Source organism: Pseudorasbora parva, chromosome 1 (assembly GCF_024679245.1).
Source record: "Pseudorasbora parva isolate DD20220531a chromosome 1, ASM2467924v1, whole genome shotgun sequence".
NCBI lineage: Eukaryota > Metazoa > Chordata > Actinopteri > Cypriniformes > Gobionidae > Pseudorasbora > Pseudorasbora parva.
In genome coordinates, this window is record NC_090172.1 from 70587405 (window position 1) to 70605101 (window position 17697).

At 39.1% G+C, this 17697-nt stretch overlaps 1 protein-coding gene across 1 annotated transcript; it reads left to right on the forward strand.

Moving 5' to 3' along the window:
* Positions 1 to 12659: 12659 nt before the first annotated feature.
* LOC137078318 (mucin-22-like) lies at positions 12660 to 17413 on the forward strand. Its single transcript, XM_067445529.1, has 3 exons — positions 12660 to 15881; positions 16882 to 17013; positions 17108 to 17413. The coding sequence occupies exons 1-3, from the start codon at positions 12660 to 12662 to the stop codon at positions 17411 to 17413; spliced, it is 3660 nt and encodes a 1219-aa protein (XP_067301630.1).
* Positions 17414 to 17697: the final 284 nt, after the last annotated feature.

Below are 17697 nucleotides of genomic sequence, written 5' to 3' on the forward strand. Positions count from 1 at the left end.
AAACATAACTAGCATGCATTTTAAATAGGGGTGTCCATGGTTAACCGATTGACCGATTAACCGTTAAAAATTGCGTAACCGAGTGAAACATTTTGCTCGGTTAAGTGCCGTCAATGACGTGCTTTGAATTTAGTTGTAATATATTTTTGCACCCTAGCGACCGCCAGAGTATGAAAGCCCGTTTCCGCCACTAAATTAAAAATAATAATAATAATTGCGACTTTTTATCTCACAATTCGGACTTTTTTTCTCACAATTGCGAGTTGTAAAGTCACAATTCTGTAAAGTCACAATTCCATACCAGAGCGCTCCCAGACATTTTTAATATCCACAAGAAGAAGTCATGACCAGCTTTCTAAGCAGGCAATGAAGAGCGCAAAAATTGTATTTCTTGGGTACAAGAAATACTGGAAAAATTAATATTTGTGACTGAAAGGTGTTCAAAAAAGAGAGCTTTTTGTGACCTTTGAAAAACGTCTTTCTCAATCGGACATGGACAGTAAAATACGATGTCAAACGACACAGACTCACACTGCAAAAAATGTTTTTCTTTCTTAGTATGTTTGTCTTGTTTCTCGCCAAAATATAAATAAAAAAATATCTAGCAAAAGTAATTGTCTTGTTTTGGGAACAAATAGTAATTGTCTTGTTTTGGGAAAAAAATCTCAAAACTAAGAGAGTTTTTGCTTAAAATAAGATAAATAATCAGCCAATGGGGTAAGAAAAATAATTTTAATTCAAAAAGAAAACAAGAATAATTTTCTTACCCCATTGACAGATTATTTGGCTTAATTTTGAGCTATTTTTTTCCAAAACAAGACAATAATTTTTTAATGTCTATTAAATGTTTCATAATGTAAGAATTATACATATTTAGACTTGAAACAAGACAAAAATACTAAGTAAGAATGCTTTTTTTTTTTTTTTTTTTTTTTGCAGTGCAGACTTTACTAACATGGAAGTTCCCCATCCTTCCTCCCCTTCTCGTTCCGTGAACTGGAGTTAACTTTACTTTTAGTTTAACTTAACACATTTTTTTTTTTTACTGTTCCTGTGGTGTTAAGCGACTACAATTTCTTTTAATCCCATAATTGTATATTGATTTAAAGTGAATAAATTGTAATGAAAAATAAGTAAAGTAAATTAGCTAAAGTAAATCGTAAGTGGAAGTGCATCTGTCAGTTCATTGAATGTTCAAAATATTATGTTAAAAATACACATTGGTTGGCCTATATTCATAAGCATACATCAGCAATTAGCCTACACACGTTTAGGGAAATAGGGCATTATTAATATACCAAGTAAGGTGCTATGTGCTAGAAATGGGTAAACCACTATCTGCCCGTGAGGTGGGGCACCGCCGCGCCAGGCGGTGTCCCACATTGTCCCTCAGAAACATACCCTTTGTCCCCCCTTGGGCTTATTAGCAGGTGGTCACCCTATAAGTCGCACTGGACTATAAGTCGCATTAGGGCAGAAGCAGAGCGGGAGCCACGCGCGCTGTGCATAGCGGAGCAGAAGAAAGAAAGTCTGAAGTGAGAAACTTGTGAGGGACTAGCGAAAAGCAGACGTTACTTTAACTGTAATGAAGAAAACAAAAAAAGCTCATCGTGGACTGATGGCCAGAGCTGAAGGGACGAGTCCACAGATGCTTGAACTCTCTGCCGGGAGAGGCTCAGCCGCGCGAGTCAAACACTGTGTGAATCGCTCTCCGCTGCATATTTTACTACATGCCCTAATCATGACGGCGCCCTCGCGGACACTCGCACTGCTCGTGAACTGGAGCGCATCTCATCCTAATTTAACGAAACTCAGCGTACGCCTCGCAGACATGAAATAGATCTTAAGGAAACTTGAAATGTCTTTTAACAATTTAAAACAAAAAGAAATAGGCTACTCTCTGATTGTGTAATCCATGATGTGCATTTCTCTCTATAGGCGCGTTCACTACGGAGATGGCGGTCGTCAAATTAATAAACTAATAATAACCCTGACGCACACTATGGTTAACCGAGTATTAACCGCTAAGGGCCTCGGTTAACGGTTAATGAAAAACTTGAAAACGTGCAGCCCTAATTTTAAAAGAAAAACTCAGGGAAAAGTTCATAAAAGAGTTCTTCATAAAAATCTCATGAATCTTGCAGCTCGTTTGAAATGCAGTATAACCACTCCACTGAAACTGGACGTAAACCGTGTTTTGGAAAATCTCTTTTATGCTGGCTGACAGGTTTTGATCAACAAAAGGAGGAAGTTTTTCAATGATTATGAAACCTGTAAAACAACTCAGGAGAATGATAAATACTCACAGGACACAACATCAGAAACGTCTGGTGGGAAACGGCACAGATAAAATATTATGTATATAATAATATTATTATATTATTAGCTGCATAATATTTAACAGACATGTATCATACCAGTATTCTCTAAATTATTTATTCTAGAAAAAATAAATATATGCAATATTTCTCATGTTAATTTAATGCTTAATTCAGGTCTTTTCTCTCAGTTGTATTGATTGTTGTTCACGCTGGATGTGGTAATAAGAGATATGTATGTAATAATATTTATCGCTTTCCTAAGGACATGCTAAATACACTCTGGTGACACAACTAGAATTATAAAGGTGATAAATAATAATAATAATAATAATAATAATAATAATAATAATAATAATAATAATAATTAAAGCTGCAAGCAGCGATGAAAGAGCCCTTGCACATGCCTTGCCACCCGGTGGCTACAGGAAAACAGAAATAGTTATTAAAATGCATTTAAGTAGGAAAATATAGGAAAGTAAGAAGGTAAGTATTTTGGATGTGCCACACTTCCTTCTGCCAGCAGTTAGTGCTCTGACTAAAACTGAATATTGCCATCCAGATGTCTTCAGGCCAAGACTATTATCAAACATGTGAAGTTTAGGGCAGATCTGACATTGGGTATGCCTGATTTACAACAGCTTCTTGTCTCATGACAAAACATTGAACTTTGTCAGGCTGTCATGGACACGTTCTTCAGGAAAAACTCTAGATATTCACAATTTAACATAATAATAATAATAATAATAATAATAATAATAATAATAATAATAATAATGTGTTTAATAATAATAAAGCGATTTATATAGCGCTTTTCTAGGCACTCAAAGCGTTACATTGAAGGGGGAATCTCCTCGACCACCACCAATGTGCAGCACCACCTGGGTGATGCAACGGCAGCCATATTGCGCCACACACCACCTGATTGGTGGAGAGGAGACAGAGGGATGAAGCCAATCAGGAGAGGGGGATTATTAGGAGGACGTGATGAACAGGGGCCAATGGGCAAATTTGGCCAGGATGCCGGGGTTACACCCCTACTCTTTATCCGAAGGACATCCTGGGATTTTTAACGACCACAGAGAGTCGGGACCTCGGTTTAACGTCTCATCCGAAAGACGGGTCATCTACAAGGAAATGGAAAACATCTCCAAGGCCTTTAAATTAGACTGACTAAACATGATGTTGATCTGATTAAATCTCTAGGATGAGTTTGTTTAAGTATGACGTAAATTGCAAAAACTTCAAAAAAATTGCAGAGAAAATTAAAAATATCTCACTTCCTGTTGGGTTTTCATAATTTGCACCCAGAGTCTTTTGTGTAGGTATTGGGCTGTTACATGTGTGTACCGAATTTCATAGTGTTACATGAAACGTAGCTCGAACTGCACTTAATTGATATTTTGTAGGTGGCGCTATCGAGCCATTTTGCCACACCTAATCCTGAAACCCATATCAGATGTACACCACTTCTGCTGTGATGTGTGTGCAAAGTCTCATGAGTTTTTGAGCATGTTTAGGCCCTTAAAAGTGTGATTCATTTGGGAGAAGAATATTAATAGGCTGAGCAATTGCATTAGGGTCCTCACAGCATCGGTGCTCGAGCCTTTCTAAAGATTATGAAGTCGGGGACAGACTCTTGACAAGATACAAATAACCATTTATAAGGCTGAAAGAAATAGATGGCGGGATGTCCTTACACGTTTAATAAGTATCACCCAGTCTCTGGCTGAACGAAACCTGGCATTCAGGGTTCATCAGAAAAACTCTTCCAACCAAATAATGGAAACCTCCTAAAAGAGGTTGAATTACTGGCAAAACATTTGTTATTATTATTATTTATGCTCATGTTAATATTCATATGCCTAATAATATTAGCTTATCTTACGATTCTACAGAAAATACTCTTCATTAAATATTGTTTGTTTGAACCTCATTCTTTAACTGTTTTGTTCAAAGGAGGGAGCACTGAGGTGTCAGGTGTAACTGCATGGCAATGGCAAACGGTTTACATAGCTCACGGGTCAGGTAGGAGAGCCCCTTAGCAGAGGTCAGGATCGGCTCTGTGAGGAACAGTGTCCAAACACACCAAGAAAGAAAGAAAGAAATGATCCCTTTGGAGATAAGATTGCAGTCTCAAACATACAGTAGTGCCGTCTAAACAAATTTACATCTTCACACTTTATTCAAATGGTATTATCAAATTGTGAGAGCATAATTTTTGGCCAGGCTGTCATACTAAGAAATTATGAACGTATGCAAAAACAAGGGAAAATGCCTTTGTTATGACTGTAACCATGGTTCCCTGAAGAGGGAATGAGACGCGGTGTAGATTTACATTGTGGATACGCTGTGTGCAAATGTGTCGTGACGCATGTGTGAAATAATTTGAATGGAGAGACGAGACTCGAGTTCCAGTCCAGGTCGTAAAACCTCAAGAATGTGTACGGTGAGGACCAGCCTGCCACATCACAAACAAACACTCAATTTTATATGGTTTGTTTGGAACAGATATCCCCTCCGGACAGCACTTTTGGCCACAACTGTAGGTTTTGCATTACATGGTTCATCTTCAAATATTTTCTCCTAAATTATTTTGATTCAACATAACACAAGAAATACTGTAATTTATACATACTTTCCAGCTGAATAAGGAACAGTACTCTCTTCCTCAGAAATGAATAGTACTTTTGGTAACACTTTATTTTAAGGTTCAGTTATTAACTATCAACTAGTTGTTTATTAGCATGCATATTACTAGTTTATTAGTACTTATAAAGCTCATATTAATGCCTTATTCTGCATTAGCTTATTCAACATCCCTTAATCTGACCCAATACCTAAACTTAAACGCTACAAAAACTACCGTACTAACTATTAATAAGCAGTACATGAGGAGTTTATTGAGGCAAAAGTCGGAGTTAATAGTGAATATGTGTTCCCCATACTAAAGTGTTACCGTACCTTTTAACAATACAACACTTTTCATTAAAGAAAAATCATATACTGCTCACTTCATCTAGGCTTTCTTTCATTTATACAATGCCAGATAAACAGGCCACTACAATTATAATATGATTGCTATATCAGCCAGTTTAACATTTAAAAAATGCAGTACGAGTAAGAGCAACTACAAGTAATGTTGAGATGTTCACTCTTCACATCAAAATGTTCCTCTCAAACATTGCTTGATTGGAGTGAGGAGTGGGTTTGTTGAATTTTTCTATTGGGCCATTGTTGTTTTATTCCACAAACCATTAAATAGCGCCATCTGCTGGGTCACACAAGAAGCCGAGCCCAAAAACATCAGCAATGCAGCCATTCAGTAATTCAAGCCCAAACTGTAAACTGCCAAAACAATTGTGTAAGATCTTAAAATCATATGTTGCATTGGTTAGTTGACAACCCAGTTTGCGATGTCATTAAAATTTCACATTTTTGTTTCCCCATTAAAAGTCACTAAGAAACTCAGAAATATTAGTAAATTAAACATGTCAAGAACATTTTAAACTTGTTAAACAGTAAAATTATTATCAGTTTCCAATTATGTTTTAGACTGAAAACTATAGACATGACTGAAATCAGACACAAACTTACAATGTATAATTTGCATATTAAATCTGTTGTATGTTATAGTGAAGTGTAATGTTATCTGGAAGTGTGACCACTAGAGGGCATGCTTGTGTCAGAATGAGTAGTGATCCTGTTGCTGTGCTTTGTAGCAGATCCAGCTTGTGTGTTCCCGTGTAAAGATCTGTTTATAAAAAAATATAAATTTTAATGGTTCATTTCTCCTTTACCATGTTGATAATAGCATCTTGTGTTGAAGTACATCACACCATAAGACAAAAAACATTGACCACTAGTGAGCATATCAGATACAGAATTTTTTTTTTAATTAAGAAGTCAGAACTCACCTCTTGATCTTCCAAACCATTGCAGAGATGACACTGCAGCTTCCTGGTTGAGTGTGGACCTCTTCATCATAATGGTGTCCAAATTATTACTCTCTCAAAATAATAATGTCAGACCACATGATGCCCATGTATTTGGCCAGAATTTGCTTGAAAATGCTGTGTCCGTTATAAATGCCTAATTATGTTACTTAAACTGTAAATCTATCACTTATTTACACTTTGCTAAGATATTTTGTCAAATTAGTAAGGTGATGGACAGTCACATCATAGTGTGAAATAGAGGTCTTTATACACCAACTACAGATATGGTATCCTGTAAGTATATCTGGTCAGAGGAACAACATAAAGATATGTTTTTTTTAACAAATACCTATTTTTATTAGTATATGACAGGTGAATTGTGTCACATCATCCACCTGCCTTTGTGAAAAGACAGAGCATTTTGACTAAGCTACCTGACAAATGTGAAAAAAAAATGTGTGTGATGTATTTTGCTGTGTGTTTGAAGTAGAGCTGTGTGACGACTCCTGAGTTATTTTGGTGTATTTTTACAATTTGGTAATTTATGATCTGTTGGATTTAACGACTGACACTAGGGGTCTACCACTTTTGTTCTGACCAACTGAGGGCTTTTTAAGGTTAGCAGAAGAATATTGTAGTTGATCTGGTGGGAAGCCAGTGGAGCTGAGTGAGGAAGGGTGAGACGTGGTCCATTGGCCTGGTGTGGGGGATGATCTGAGCTGCAGACTTCTGAATGGATTGGAGGCGACGGAGCAGTTTATTTGTGGTGCCAATGAGGAGGGCGTTGCAGTAGTCAATGTAAGTCCATTCCTGACATTTCCTCACTACTAAATATTCCACGCTCTACTGTTAGTGGGATTATAACAAAGAGGAAGCCATTGGGAACAACAGCAACTCAGCCACGAAGTGTTAAATCCCAGAGCGTGGTCAGCGCATGCTGAGGGTCACAGTGCACAGAAGTCTCCAACTTTCTGCAGAGTCAACAGCTCCAGACCTCCAGACTTCTGTGGCCTTCAGATGAGCTCATGAACAGCGGAGAGAGCTTCAGGGAATGGGTTTCCATGGCCGAGCAGCTCATCCAAGCCTTACATCACCAAGAGCAATGCAAAGCGTGGGATGCAGTGGAGTAAAGCAGCCGCCAATGGACTCTAGAGCAGTGAGACGTGTTCTCTGAGCGACCAATCACGCTTCAGTCGGACAATCACATGGACGAGTCTGGGTTTGGCGCTCGCCAGGAGAACGGGGTGCACAAAGCGTCAGTCCATAAAGACATGGATGAGGAGTTTGGTGTGGAGGAACTGGACTGGCCTGCACAGAGTCCTGAGCTCAACCCGATAGAACAGCTTTGGGATGAATTAGAGCGGAGACTGAGAGCCAGGCCTTCTCGTCCAACATCAGTGCCTGACCTCACAAATGAGCTTCTAGAAGAATGGGCAAAAATCCCCATAAACACACTCCTAAACCTTGAGGAAAGCCTTCCCAGAAGAGCTGGAGCTGTTAGAGAGGGTGGGCCGACTCCATATTAAACCCTACGGGTTAACAATGGGATGGCATTAAAGCTCATGTGCACGTAAAGGTAGGTGTCACAAAACGTTTGGTTATTTTTGCAAGTAGGACCTAAAGCCGACTAATGCACAGTTAGTGATCCAGCCAGATGGAGGTTATGATGGGTAAGAAGGCAGACAGGTTCTAAACAGGGCGGCAGTAGGGAACAGATCAAGCAACTGGTGATGAATATTGGTAATTTTGGTAGTAAAAAAAAAATCCAACAATCTGTTACACTGAGCAGAGGAGGTAAGTGGTTTGCGGTGACTGCAGGCTTAAGTAGTTCGTTGATAGTAGAGAATAAGGTCAAAGTGTTATTTTCATTGATCCTGATAATGTCAGAATGGGAGGATTCAGCAGCAGTCAGGGCACTTTTAAGAAGAGGATCTGTATCCATTTGTTGATGAACGGTTAGACCAGTTTTCTTGGATGGTCTCCCCAAACATCGGTCCATCATTTTCATATAATGGAGTTCAGGCATGTACCATGGAGAAGACCTGGCAAATGAGACTGTACAGGTTTTCAGCTTAGGAATTTAGTGAATGGAATAAACAGTCCTTATGTCCACAATGTTAGCAGTACAGAGTGCAGGGGAAGGATGATAATGAGAGGTCATTGGATATGGTTAATGTTAACAACATCTGTAATGCGTGACTACAGGTATTTAGTTTCAGTTTCCATGCAGTCGAATCTTGTGCTTATCTTATACGGGTGAATCTCCAGCCGGCACTGATGATTGTCATTTTGGTCCTTTCTGGATTACAATCTTTCATCAAAATGATGTTTAATTATTCCAGCTGCTGAGAGAAAAGGCTGTAAATGATCCGCCACCTGCAGCTTCCTCACATGCGATAGCCTACTAGACGGGTTCCTTCTTTATATGTAATGACTCAATGAAAGAATTGAGTTGAATTTCCTGCAGAAAATCCACCAGTAACACATTATTACAAGCTTACCATAGTGAACTGAGCTAAGGAAATCGTGTTGAACGCTGACTTCAGCTTTATTCGCCTCAAAATATCAAACGTTATAAAATATGAACTGGACAAAAGTCGCGTAGAGTATTCCAGCCTTTACAAAACACATTCACAACACAAGGAAAAATATATAATAATAATAATAATAATAATAATAATAATAATAATAATATACTATATAATGGTAACACTTTAGTATGGGGAACACATATTCACTATTAACTACGACTTCTGCCTCATAATCTCCTAATTTTCTGCTTATTAATAGTTAGTACGGTAGTTTTTGTAGTATTTAAGTTTAGGTATTGGGTCGGATTAAGGGATGTAGAATAAGCTCATGCAGAATAAGGCATTAATATGAGCTTTATTCACTGAAAACACTGCAGCACTGGCCAAGAAATCACAACAGCGTCTCTACTTCCTCCGCAAACTGAGGAGAGCCGCAAACTCCCTCCCGATTCTGCCCCCCCCCCCCTTCCGCTTCTTCTGCTGGCACCACTGATCTATGACACACCCCCCCCCCCCCCCCACTACTTATATGATGACATGCACTAGTCACCTGGGCAGCATTCTCTGCTCACTACCTCATTCTGGATGGAACTGACGTCATTCCACTCCCTCATCAGTCAGTTAAATAACTGCTCTTGATCACTTGTCACTTTAATCAGACTCAGACTTAACAAGATATTTGATAAGTTGCACTAAAAACTTCACTGCACTGTTCTTCACTTCATTGATTTGCACTACATCTGTTATTTGCCTTGCGCTGCTTTATTTAACTCTATTTTAAATTGTATTATATGTCTTTTTTATCATTCCCTTTAGTGTATAGTTGTACCCACATTTTATATTTTATATTTTATAAAGTTATTTTGTAAGCTTTAATGTGAATGTTATCTGTATGCACCGGGGTCTGAGAGTAACGCAATTTCGATTCTCTGTATGTATGTACTGTACATGTGGAAATTGACAATAAAGCAGACTTGAACTTGAACTTTATAAGTGCTAATAAACAGACAATGTCATAGTTATATGCATGATCATAAGCAACTAGTTATTAGTTAATAACTGAACCCTAAAATAAAGTGTTACCAATATAATATATTTAAGAACATCTGCATTGTTTGTAAAAATCATGTTAATGCCTTAAAGGTGTTAATATATCATTTAGAGAGTGATAACAATCAGTTAAGATACACAAAAAGTTACAATAAATTAAATAAAACTACAAAAAAAAGTATTTCTTATCCATCTCCTCTCCGCTCTTTCAAGCTTTTTCTGACCGTGGTGTTTTAATAATTGTATATTTTTTGTATGTCAGCAATGAACAATGCACTGATAACATCTCAGTTTAGTTTCTTTAACAGAATGTAATAACACCTGTTAGCCTAAGAATGAATGGGAAGAAGTTAATCTCTGGAATGCCGCTTAATAATGGCTAGTCACTGAGTGGTGCTTGGACTTGTGATAATGAGACATGACTCATAGCAGAGGTGATAAAACTGAATTTGAGTAAGCAGGACTGCACTTACCTTCACAATGGGACTTACAGCTCAACCTGGGTTTTAGATCACATTCACTCCATCATCGATTCCTGAAGGGATCCGACGAATAGGGTGAGTTAGATTTTATTTCTTACCTTTTAAACTATTTATTTTTTATTTTTTAACTTTTTTAGGTCTATAATTACCGATATATTTGACTGAAATCAGAACATTTTCTCAGGAAAAAAAAATCAATGTTTATTTTAATTAAAATAATAAATAATAAAAATAAACATTTTATATTATTGTCAATATAAGTATCAGTCACCAGCTTTGTTGAGTAGCAGGAATATGTTTTCCCAATACAACTATAACTGTGCATTAAACCATATACACATTTCACAGAATAAAGCACTTCCCCGGGTGATTAATCACAGTACTTTTAATACAATTATTTTGTTTTACAAGCTGTCTAAAAAGATGTACTTTTTAAATATGTGAATGGGGAATATTAATGAATTTGCATACATTTTCAGAACATATATCTGAACATTGGATGAAATCAAGTTTAAAACTCTTGTTTGATTGTGTTGACATGTTGCAGTTAAAGGCTTTTTTTTTTTTAGTGAGGGGATTTTGGATAAATCACGCCATAAATCTGAAAATACTCTACAACAGCCAGGAAAAATATATATATTTTCACCATGTTTTTATGAATAAAATGTTCTATAAATCAGGTTGAATGATATAGGGACAAACCCCTCGCAACAAACCTTCAGAATATAGACATGAATAAAACTGTAAGTTTTAGTGTATGTAAGTGTTACTGATAAAGTGGAGGACAAACTAATTTAATTATATATTGTAATTGATATCTAAGACAATTTTTTTGTTTGAAAGTTTTGGTTCCTTGCCACTGTCACCTTTGGCTTGGCTTGCTCAGTTTGGGACGCTAAATATTCAAATAAATTGAATTACTAGACTAAGTTAACTGTATAAACTATATATCTGATCTGCCCAAATTGACACTATATGATAATTTAATTTAGCTGGATAACCGTTTTCACCAGATCGGCTGTACAGCCAAAAAAAATCTGTTGCATCATCTTCCTGTTAACACTGTAAAGCTGCTTTAAAACAATCAGCATTGTAAAAAGCACAATATAAATAAAGGTGACTTAAATTAAGGTTTTACGGAGTGGATTTTGGAAAATACAGTCAACAGCCAGGAAAATAATAAAACATAATAAAATGCTATATAAATCAGGTTGAATGATATATGAACAAACCCCTCTCTACAAACCTTCAGAATATAGATATGATTAAAACTGTAAGTTTTGGTGTGTGTAAGTGTCACTGAAGTGAAGGAAACACTCATTTTGAGAAAACAGCCTATAAAGATATGCATTGCAATTGTCACAGCAGCCGCCGAGCAAACGCACAGAGTAACATTATAATGTCATAACATTTTTATCATTATTTAGAAACCCCAACCCAGTGCAAACCCACAGCTAAACATTAAAATCTGACTCAATCCCAGCATTTGAGAGTTTGTAGGGTCCCGTTGAACTCGTTGAAGACAGCTAGCAGACTTCTACTGCAAAGTACCGCGGTCACACTAAGATAAAACTACAGTATAGGGAGTATAGAATGTAGAATATAAAATAATGAGTATAGTATGGGAGAATCGGCTGATAATGTTTCTCAAACCTTTTCATCGAGTCTCTTGAAGCACTGATCTAACACACCTCATTCAACTCATCAGCTCATTAGTCAAGACCTCCATGACCTGTGTATCAGATGGGAGATTTCAAGAGAGAATTGATCAATTCTAGGCAACAACAAAAAAACATTATTTTTTGATACCTTAACTTATCTCTCATATGTTGTTTAAATGTGATCAATTCTGACAGCTAACAAGATGTGGAGAACAGCACTGATGACCACAATTTTTGTATTAACAGGTAAAGTCTTTTCACATTTATGTTGAGAGTTTCATATTGTTCATCTTACTGTTTTTTACCCATGCACTTCTGTTTATTGAATATATGCACTTCATCTAACATTTGGTATTTTTTTTAATAGTACATACTGTAATCAGAGCTCAGCAAACAACTGATTTTATAGATGCCACAGACTCAACGGACAACATAGAAACAGGATCAATCATCGACATAACAAAAGACTCTACGACAAACACAACTGATGGATTTCCCACAGAGATAACCCTGGAATCAATAACAAGAAGCACTAGTGAATCTCTAACCAGTTTAACCGGTAAGTTGACTTCAATGCCCACAATTGCTTCAACTTTCCGGGAAGGAATTTACTAAAAAAAAAAAAATTACATTGTTTCCAGATGAATCCACCAATGATGACATGACGAAAATTACAACAATGGAAGAATTTTTACCATCTTTGTTGGACGACCCTACCATAGATCTTACAGATCAGTCAACCAACCTACCAAAATTTACAACGGAATTTATTGACAAACCAACATTATTTACAGATCTATTAGGCACAGATGTAACAGATGAACCAACAACAACACTTCCACTTGATTCCTCAGAAGAGACTGAACTGTCAACTATTGGTGTTTCATTCACTGATGGAATACCTACTGATGATTCAACAGATTCAGCGGAAGATTCAACAGAGGAAACTGACCTGTCAACTACAACCTCAAAACCACAATCAACCCCAAGAATCACAGCTGGTCCCACCTTAGAAGAAACAACGATAGACGTCACTGATGAAACAACGGAACCAATAACAGCATTCACATCAGACATTACAACAGATTCAGGGGAAGATTCAACAGAGGAAACTGAACTGCCAACTACTGGATTTACTGATCAATCAACTGCACCCACAGAACCCCAATCAACCCCAATAGTCACAGCTGGCCCCACCTTAGAAGGAACAACTATAGACTTCACTGATGAAACAACGGAAGCAACATCAGCATTCACATCAGACATTACAACAGATTCAGCGGAAGATTCAACAGATTCAGCGGAAGATTCAACAGAGGAAACTGAACTGACAACTACTGGATTTACTGATCAATCAACTGCATCCACAAAACCCCAATCAACCCCAATAGTCACAGCTGTTCCCACCTTAGAAGGAAAAACTATAGACTTCACTGATGAAACAACGGAACCAATAACAGCATTCACATCAGACATTACAACAGATTCAGCGGAAGATTCAACAGATTCAGCGGAAGATTCAACTGAGGAAACTGAACTATCAACTGCATCCACAAAACCCCAATCAACCCCAATAGTCACAGCTGGTCCCACCTTAGAAGGAACAACTATATACGTCACTGATGAAATAACGGAACCAACATCAGCATTCACATCAGACATTACAACAGATTCAGCGGAAGATTCAACAGAGGAAACTGAACTGACAACTACTGGATTTACTGATCAATCAACTGCTTCCACAAAACCCCAATCAACCCCAATAGTCACAGCTGGCCCCACCTTAGAAGGAACAACTATATACGTCACTGATGAAATAACGGAACCAACATCAGCATTCACATCAGGCATTACAACAGATTCAGCAGAAGATTCAACAGAGGAAACTGAACTGCCAACTACTGGATTTACTGATCAATCAACTGCTTCCACAAAACCCCAATCAACCCCAATAGTCACAGCTGGCCCCACCTTAGAAGGAACAACTATATACGTCACTGATGAAATAACGGAAGCAACATCAGCATTCACATCAGACATTACAACAGATTCAGGGGAAGATTCAACAGAGATAACTGAACTGACAACTACTGGATTTACTGATCAATCAACTGCTTCTACAAAACCCCAATCAACCCCAATAGTCACAGCTGGTCCCACCTTAGAAGGAACAACTATAGACTTCACTGATGAAACAACGGAACCAACATCAGCATTCACATCAGACATTACAACAGATTCAGGGGAAGATTCAACAGAGGAAACTGAACTGACAACTACTGGATTTACTGATCAATCAACTGCTTCCACAAAACCCCAATCAACCCCAATAGTCACAGCTGGTCCCACCTTAGAAGGAACAACTATAGACTTCACTGATGAAACAACGGAACCAACATCAGCATTCACATCAGACATTACAACAGATTCAGGGGAAGATTCAACAGAGGAAACTGAACTGACAACTACTGGATTTACTGATCAATCAACTGCACCCACAAAACCCCAATCAACCTCAATAGTCACAGCTGGTACCACCTTAGAAGGAACAACTATATACGTCACTGATGAAACAACGGAACCAATAACAGCATTCACATCAGACATTACAACAGATTCAGGGGAAGATTCAACAGAGGAAACTGAACTGCCAACTACTGGATTTACTGATCAATCAACTGCACCCACAGAACCCCAATCAACCCCAATAGTCACAGCTGGCCCCACCTTAGAAGGAACAACTATAGACTTCACTGATGAAACAACGGAACCAACATCAGCATTCACATCAGACATTACAACAGATTCAGCGGAAGATTCAACAGAGGAAACTGAACTGACAACTACTGGATTTACTGATCAATCAACTGCTTCCACAAAACCCCAATCAACCCCAATAGTCACAGCTGGCCCCACCTTAGAAGGAACAACTATAGACTTCACTGATGAAACAACGGAAGCAACATCAGCATTCACATCAGACATTACAACAGATTTAGGGGAAGATTCAACAGATATAACTGAACTGACAACTACTGGATTTACTGATCAATCAACTGCTTCCACAAAACCTCAATCAACCCCATTAGTCACAGCTGTTCCCACCTTAGAAGGAACAACTATAGACTTCACTGATGAAACAACGGAAGCAACATCAGCATTCACATCAGGCATTACAACAGATTCAGCAGAAGATTCAACAGAGGAAACTGAACTGACAACTACTGGATTTACTGATCAATCAACTGCTTCCACAAAACCCCAATCAACCCCAATAGTCACAGCTGGTACCACCTTAGAAGGAACAACTATATACGTCACTGATGAAACAACGGAACCAACATCAGCATTCACATCAGACATTACAACAGATTTAGGGGAAGATTCAACAGATATAACTGAACTGACAACTACTGGATTTACTGATCAATCAACTGCTTCCACAAAACCCCAATCAACCCCAATAGTCACAGCTGTTCCCACCTTAGAAGGAACAACTATATACGTCACTGATGAAACAACGGAAGCAACATCAGCATTCACATCAGACATTACAACAAGTGTCACTGAGACATCAACAGCACTTACAACAAAGGGACTTTCAGAGGAAACTGAACTATCAACTACAAGAGTAACAAGAGTTACCGATCAATCAACTACAACCTCAATACCACAATCAACCATGGGAATTACAGCTGGTCCCACCTTAGATGGTACTACTATAGACTTCCCTACCTTATCAACAACTGAAAATGCACTGGAATCCACAACATCATCATCAGGAATAACTAAAAGTGTCACTGAAGTCTCACCAACATCATTTACAACCACATTCACATCAGAGACCGTTACAGGAATTAGCGGAGGAAAAGAAACCCCAGAGATCACAACACAACCTGAGGTAATCACATCGAGGACTACGGCAAATACACAAGGATCGATGACATCAGTGGATATTACATTGACTACCACTGAGAGCTCCCCGTCCAGTACAACCACTATCTCGCATGAAAGTCCTCTCTTTTGTAAGTTAGACAAACCCATGACCATATTCATATCATATTGTGATACCAGACAATGTAAAATGTTTACAGGGTCATTTAATTTTTTTCAGTTGAAAAAATTGTTTTTATTGATTTATTTGGCATCCCACTGGACATAGTGGGCAGATGGTAGGAAAGCCAGTTAATTCTATTAGTCCTCCATTAATGTCATAGTTTTTTCTTTGGTTCCCTTTATCGAGGGAACTCGCACTGCGTCATTGTAGATGACACATCGGGGAACACCCTCGGCGTGACGCTGCTGAGTTCATATCAAAAAAGTCCAATCTTGATTGGTGTTGCGTGATGACGTAACGAGTGACGGCATATCCGGAGGTATAAAGGGATACCGGCACAAGCAAACGCAGCTTCCTGCTTTCAGCAGTCGCGCTCTGTGTTCAATCAATCAATCAACTTTATTTATATAGCGCTTTTACAATCACGATTGTGTCAAAGCAGCTTCACAGTGTCAAACAGGATAATATTGCGACAAAATTAGATTTGGCTGTACAGTCGTACTGGAGAAAACAGTGATGTTATCAGCTTATTTTAATTTATCATATAGCGACAATGTTGGCAGATCAGTATTATAGTTTATAGTATTAAATAAGACCTAATTCATATATTTTATTTGTATAATAAGTTGAATAACTTTAATCATATTTTAAGTGTCCCCAACTGAGCAAGCCAAGCCAAAGGCGCTGTTCTGTCTGTCTATTTGATGTTGTTTATCCCGTAGGGCTTTCAATATTATTAGAGAATATGGTGAGCAAGCAATTCAGACGGTGTCTGCCTCCCTGTCCGCGTTTCATTTCGGGCACGGACACACACCAGCTCTGTGTGCAGTGTCTCGGCGTGCAGCACGCCCGGGCCGCTCTCGAGGGAACGGCTTGCGGCGAGTGCGATAAGCTGCCGCTGAGATTGCTGCGCTCGCGGCTGGCGGTCTTTGACGAGGCCGGCCAGCCTCGCGGTTCTGGGCCCGCTGTTGCCGAGGCAGAGTGGCGACGCATATCGTGGGGCTCGCAGATGGATCTGTCAGCAGGATTAGGGAATGTTGAGGCATCTCTCTCTTCCTCTGACGATTCAGAGGATCTTCCGCCACGTGTGGAAGCCGGCTTCTTCCCACGAGGCGGAGGATCAGGTGCTCATGCTGTCCGATTCTGAGGGGTCGTTGACGATGAGCACCGAAGCCGGCGCAGTGGGGCAGTCGCCACCCCACTCGCAGGCTATGGAGGAGCTTGTGGAGGTCTTGACTCGCGCTGTGGCCAAGCTGAGTTTAGATTGGCCACAAGAGGAGGTGCACCTCCAGCCGCCAAATAAGCTGGATGAGCGCTTCTTCAAGCGCGGAGCCCAGCCTCCACGCCGGGATCTGCCGTTTTACCCCGACCTGTGAGTTGTGCAGGGCGTGGGAAAAATCCTTCTCAGCGCGTTTGACTACGCCCCCTGCACTTGACTTCGCTAACGTGCTGGGGGCGTCTGAGAAGGGATATGTTGCGCTGCCAAGGGTTGAAGAGGCGCTCACGGGCCACCTCTCACCTGAGACAGCAGCTTCATTGAAGACCCCGGCATTGCCCTCGAAACCATGCCGAGAGACATCGAAGCTGGTGGGAAGGGCATATAGTGCAGCTGGTCACGCTGGTGGGTGCCTGCACACTCTCGTGGTTCTGCAGACCTACC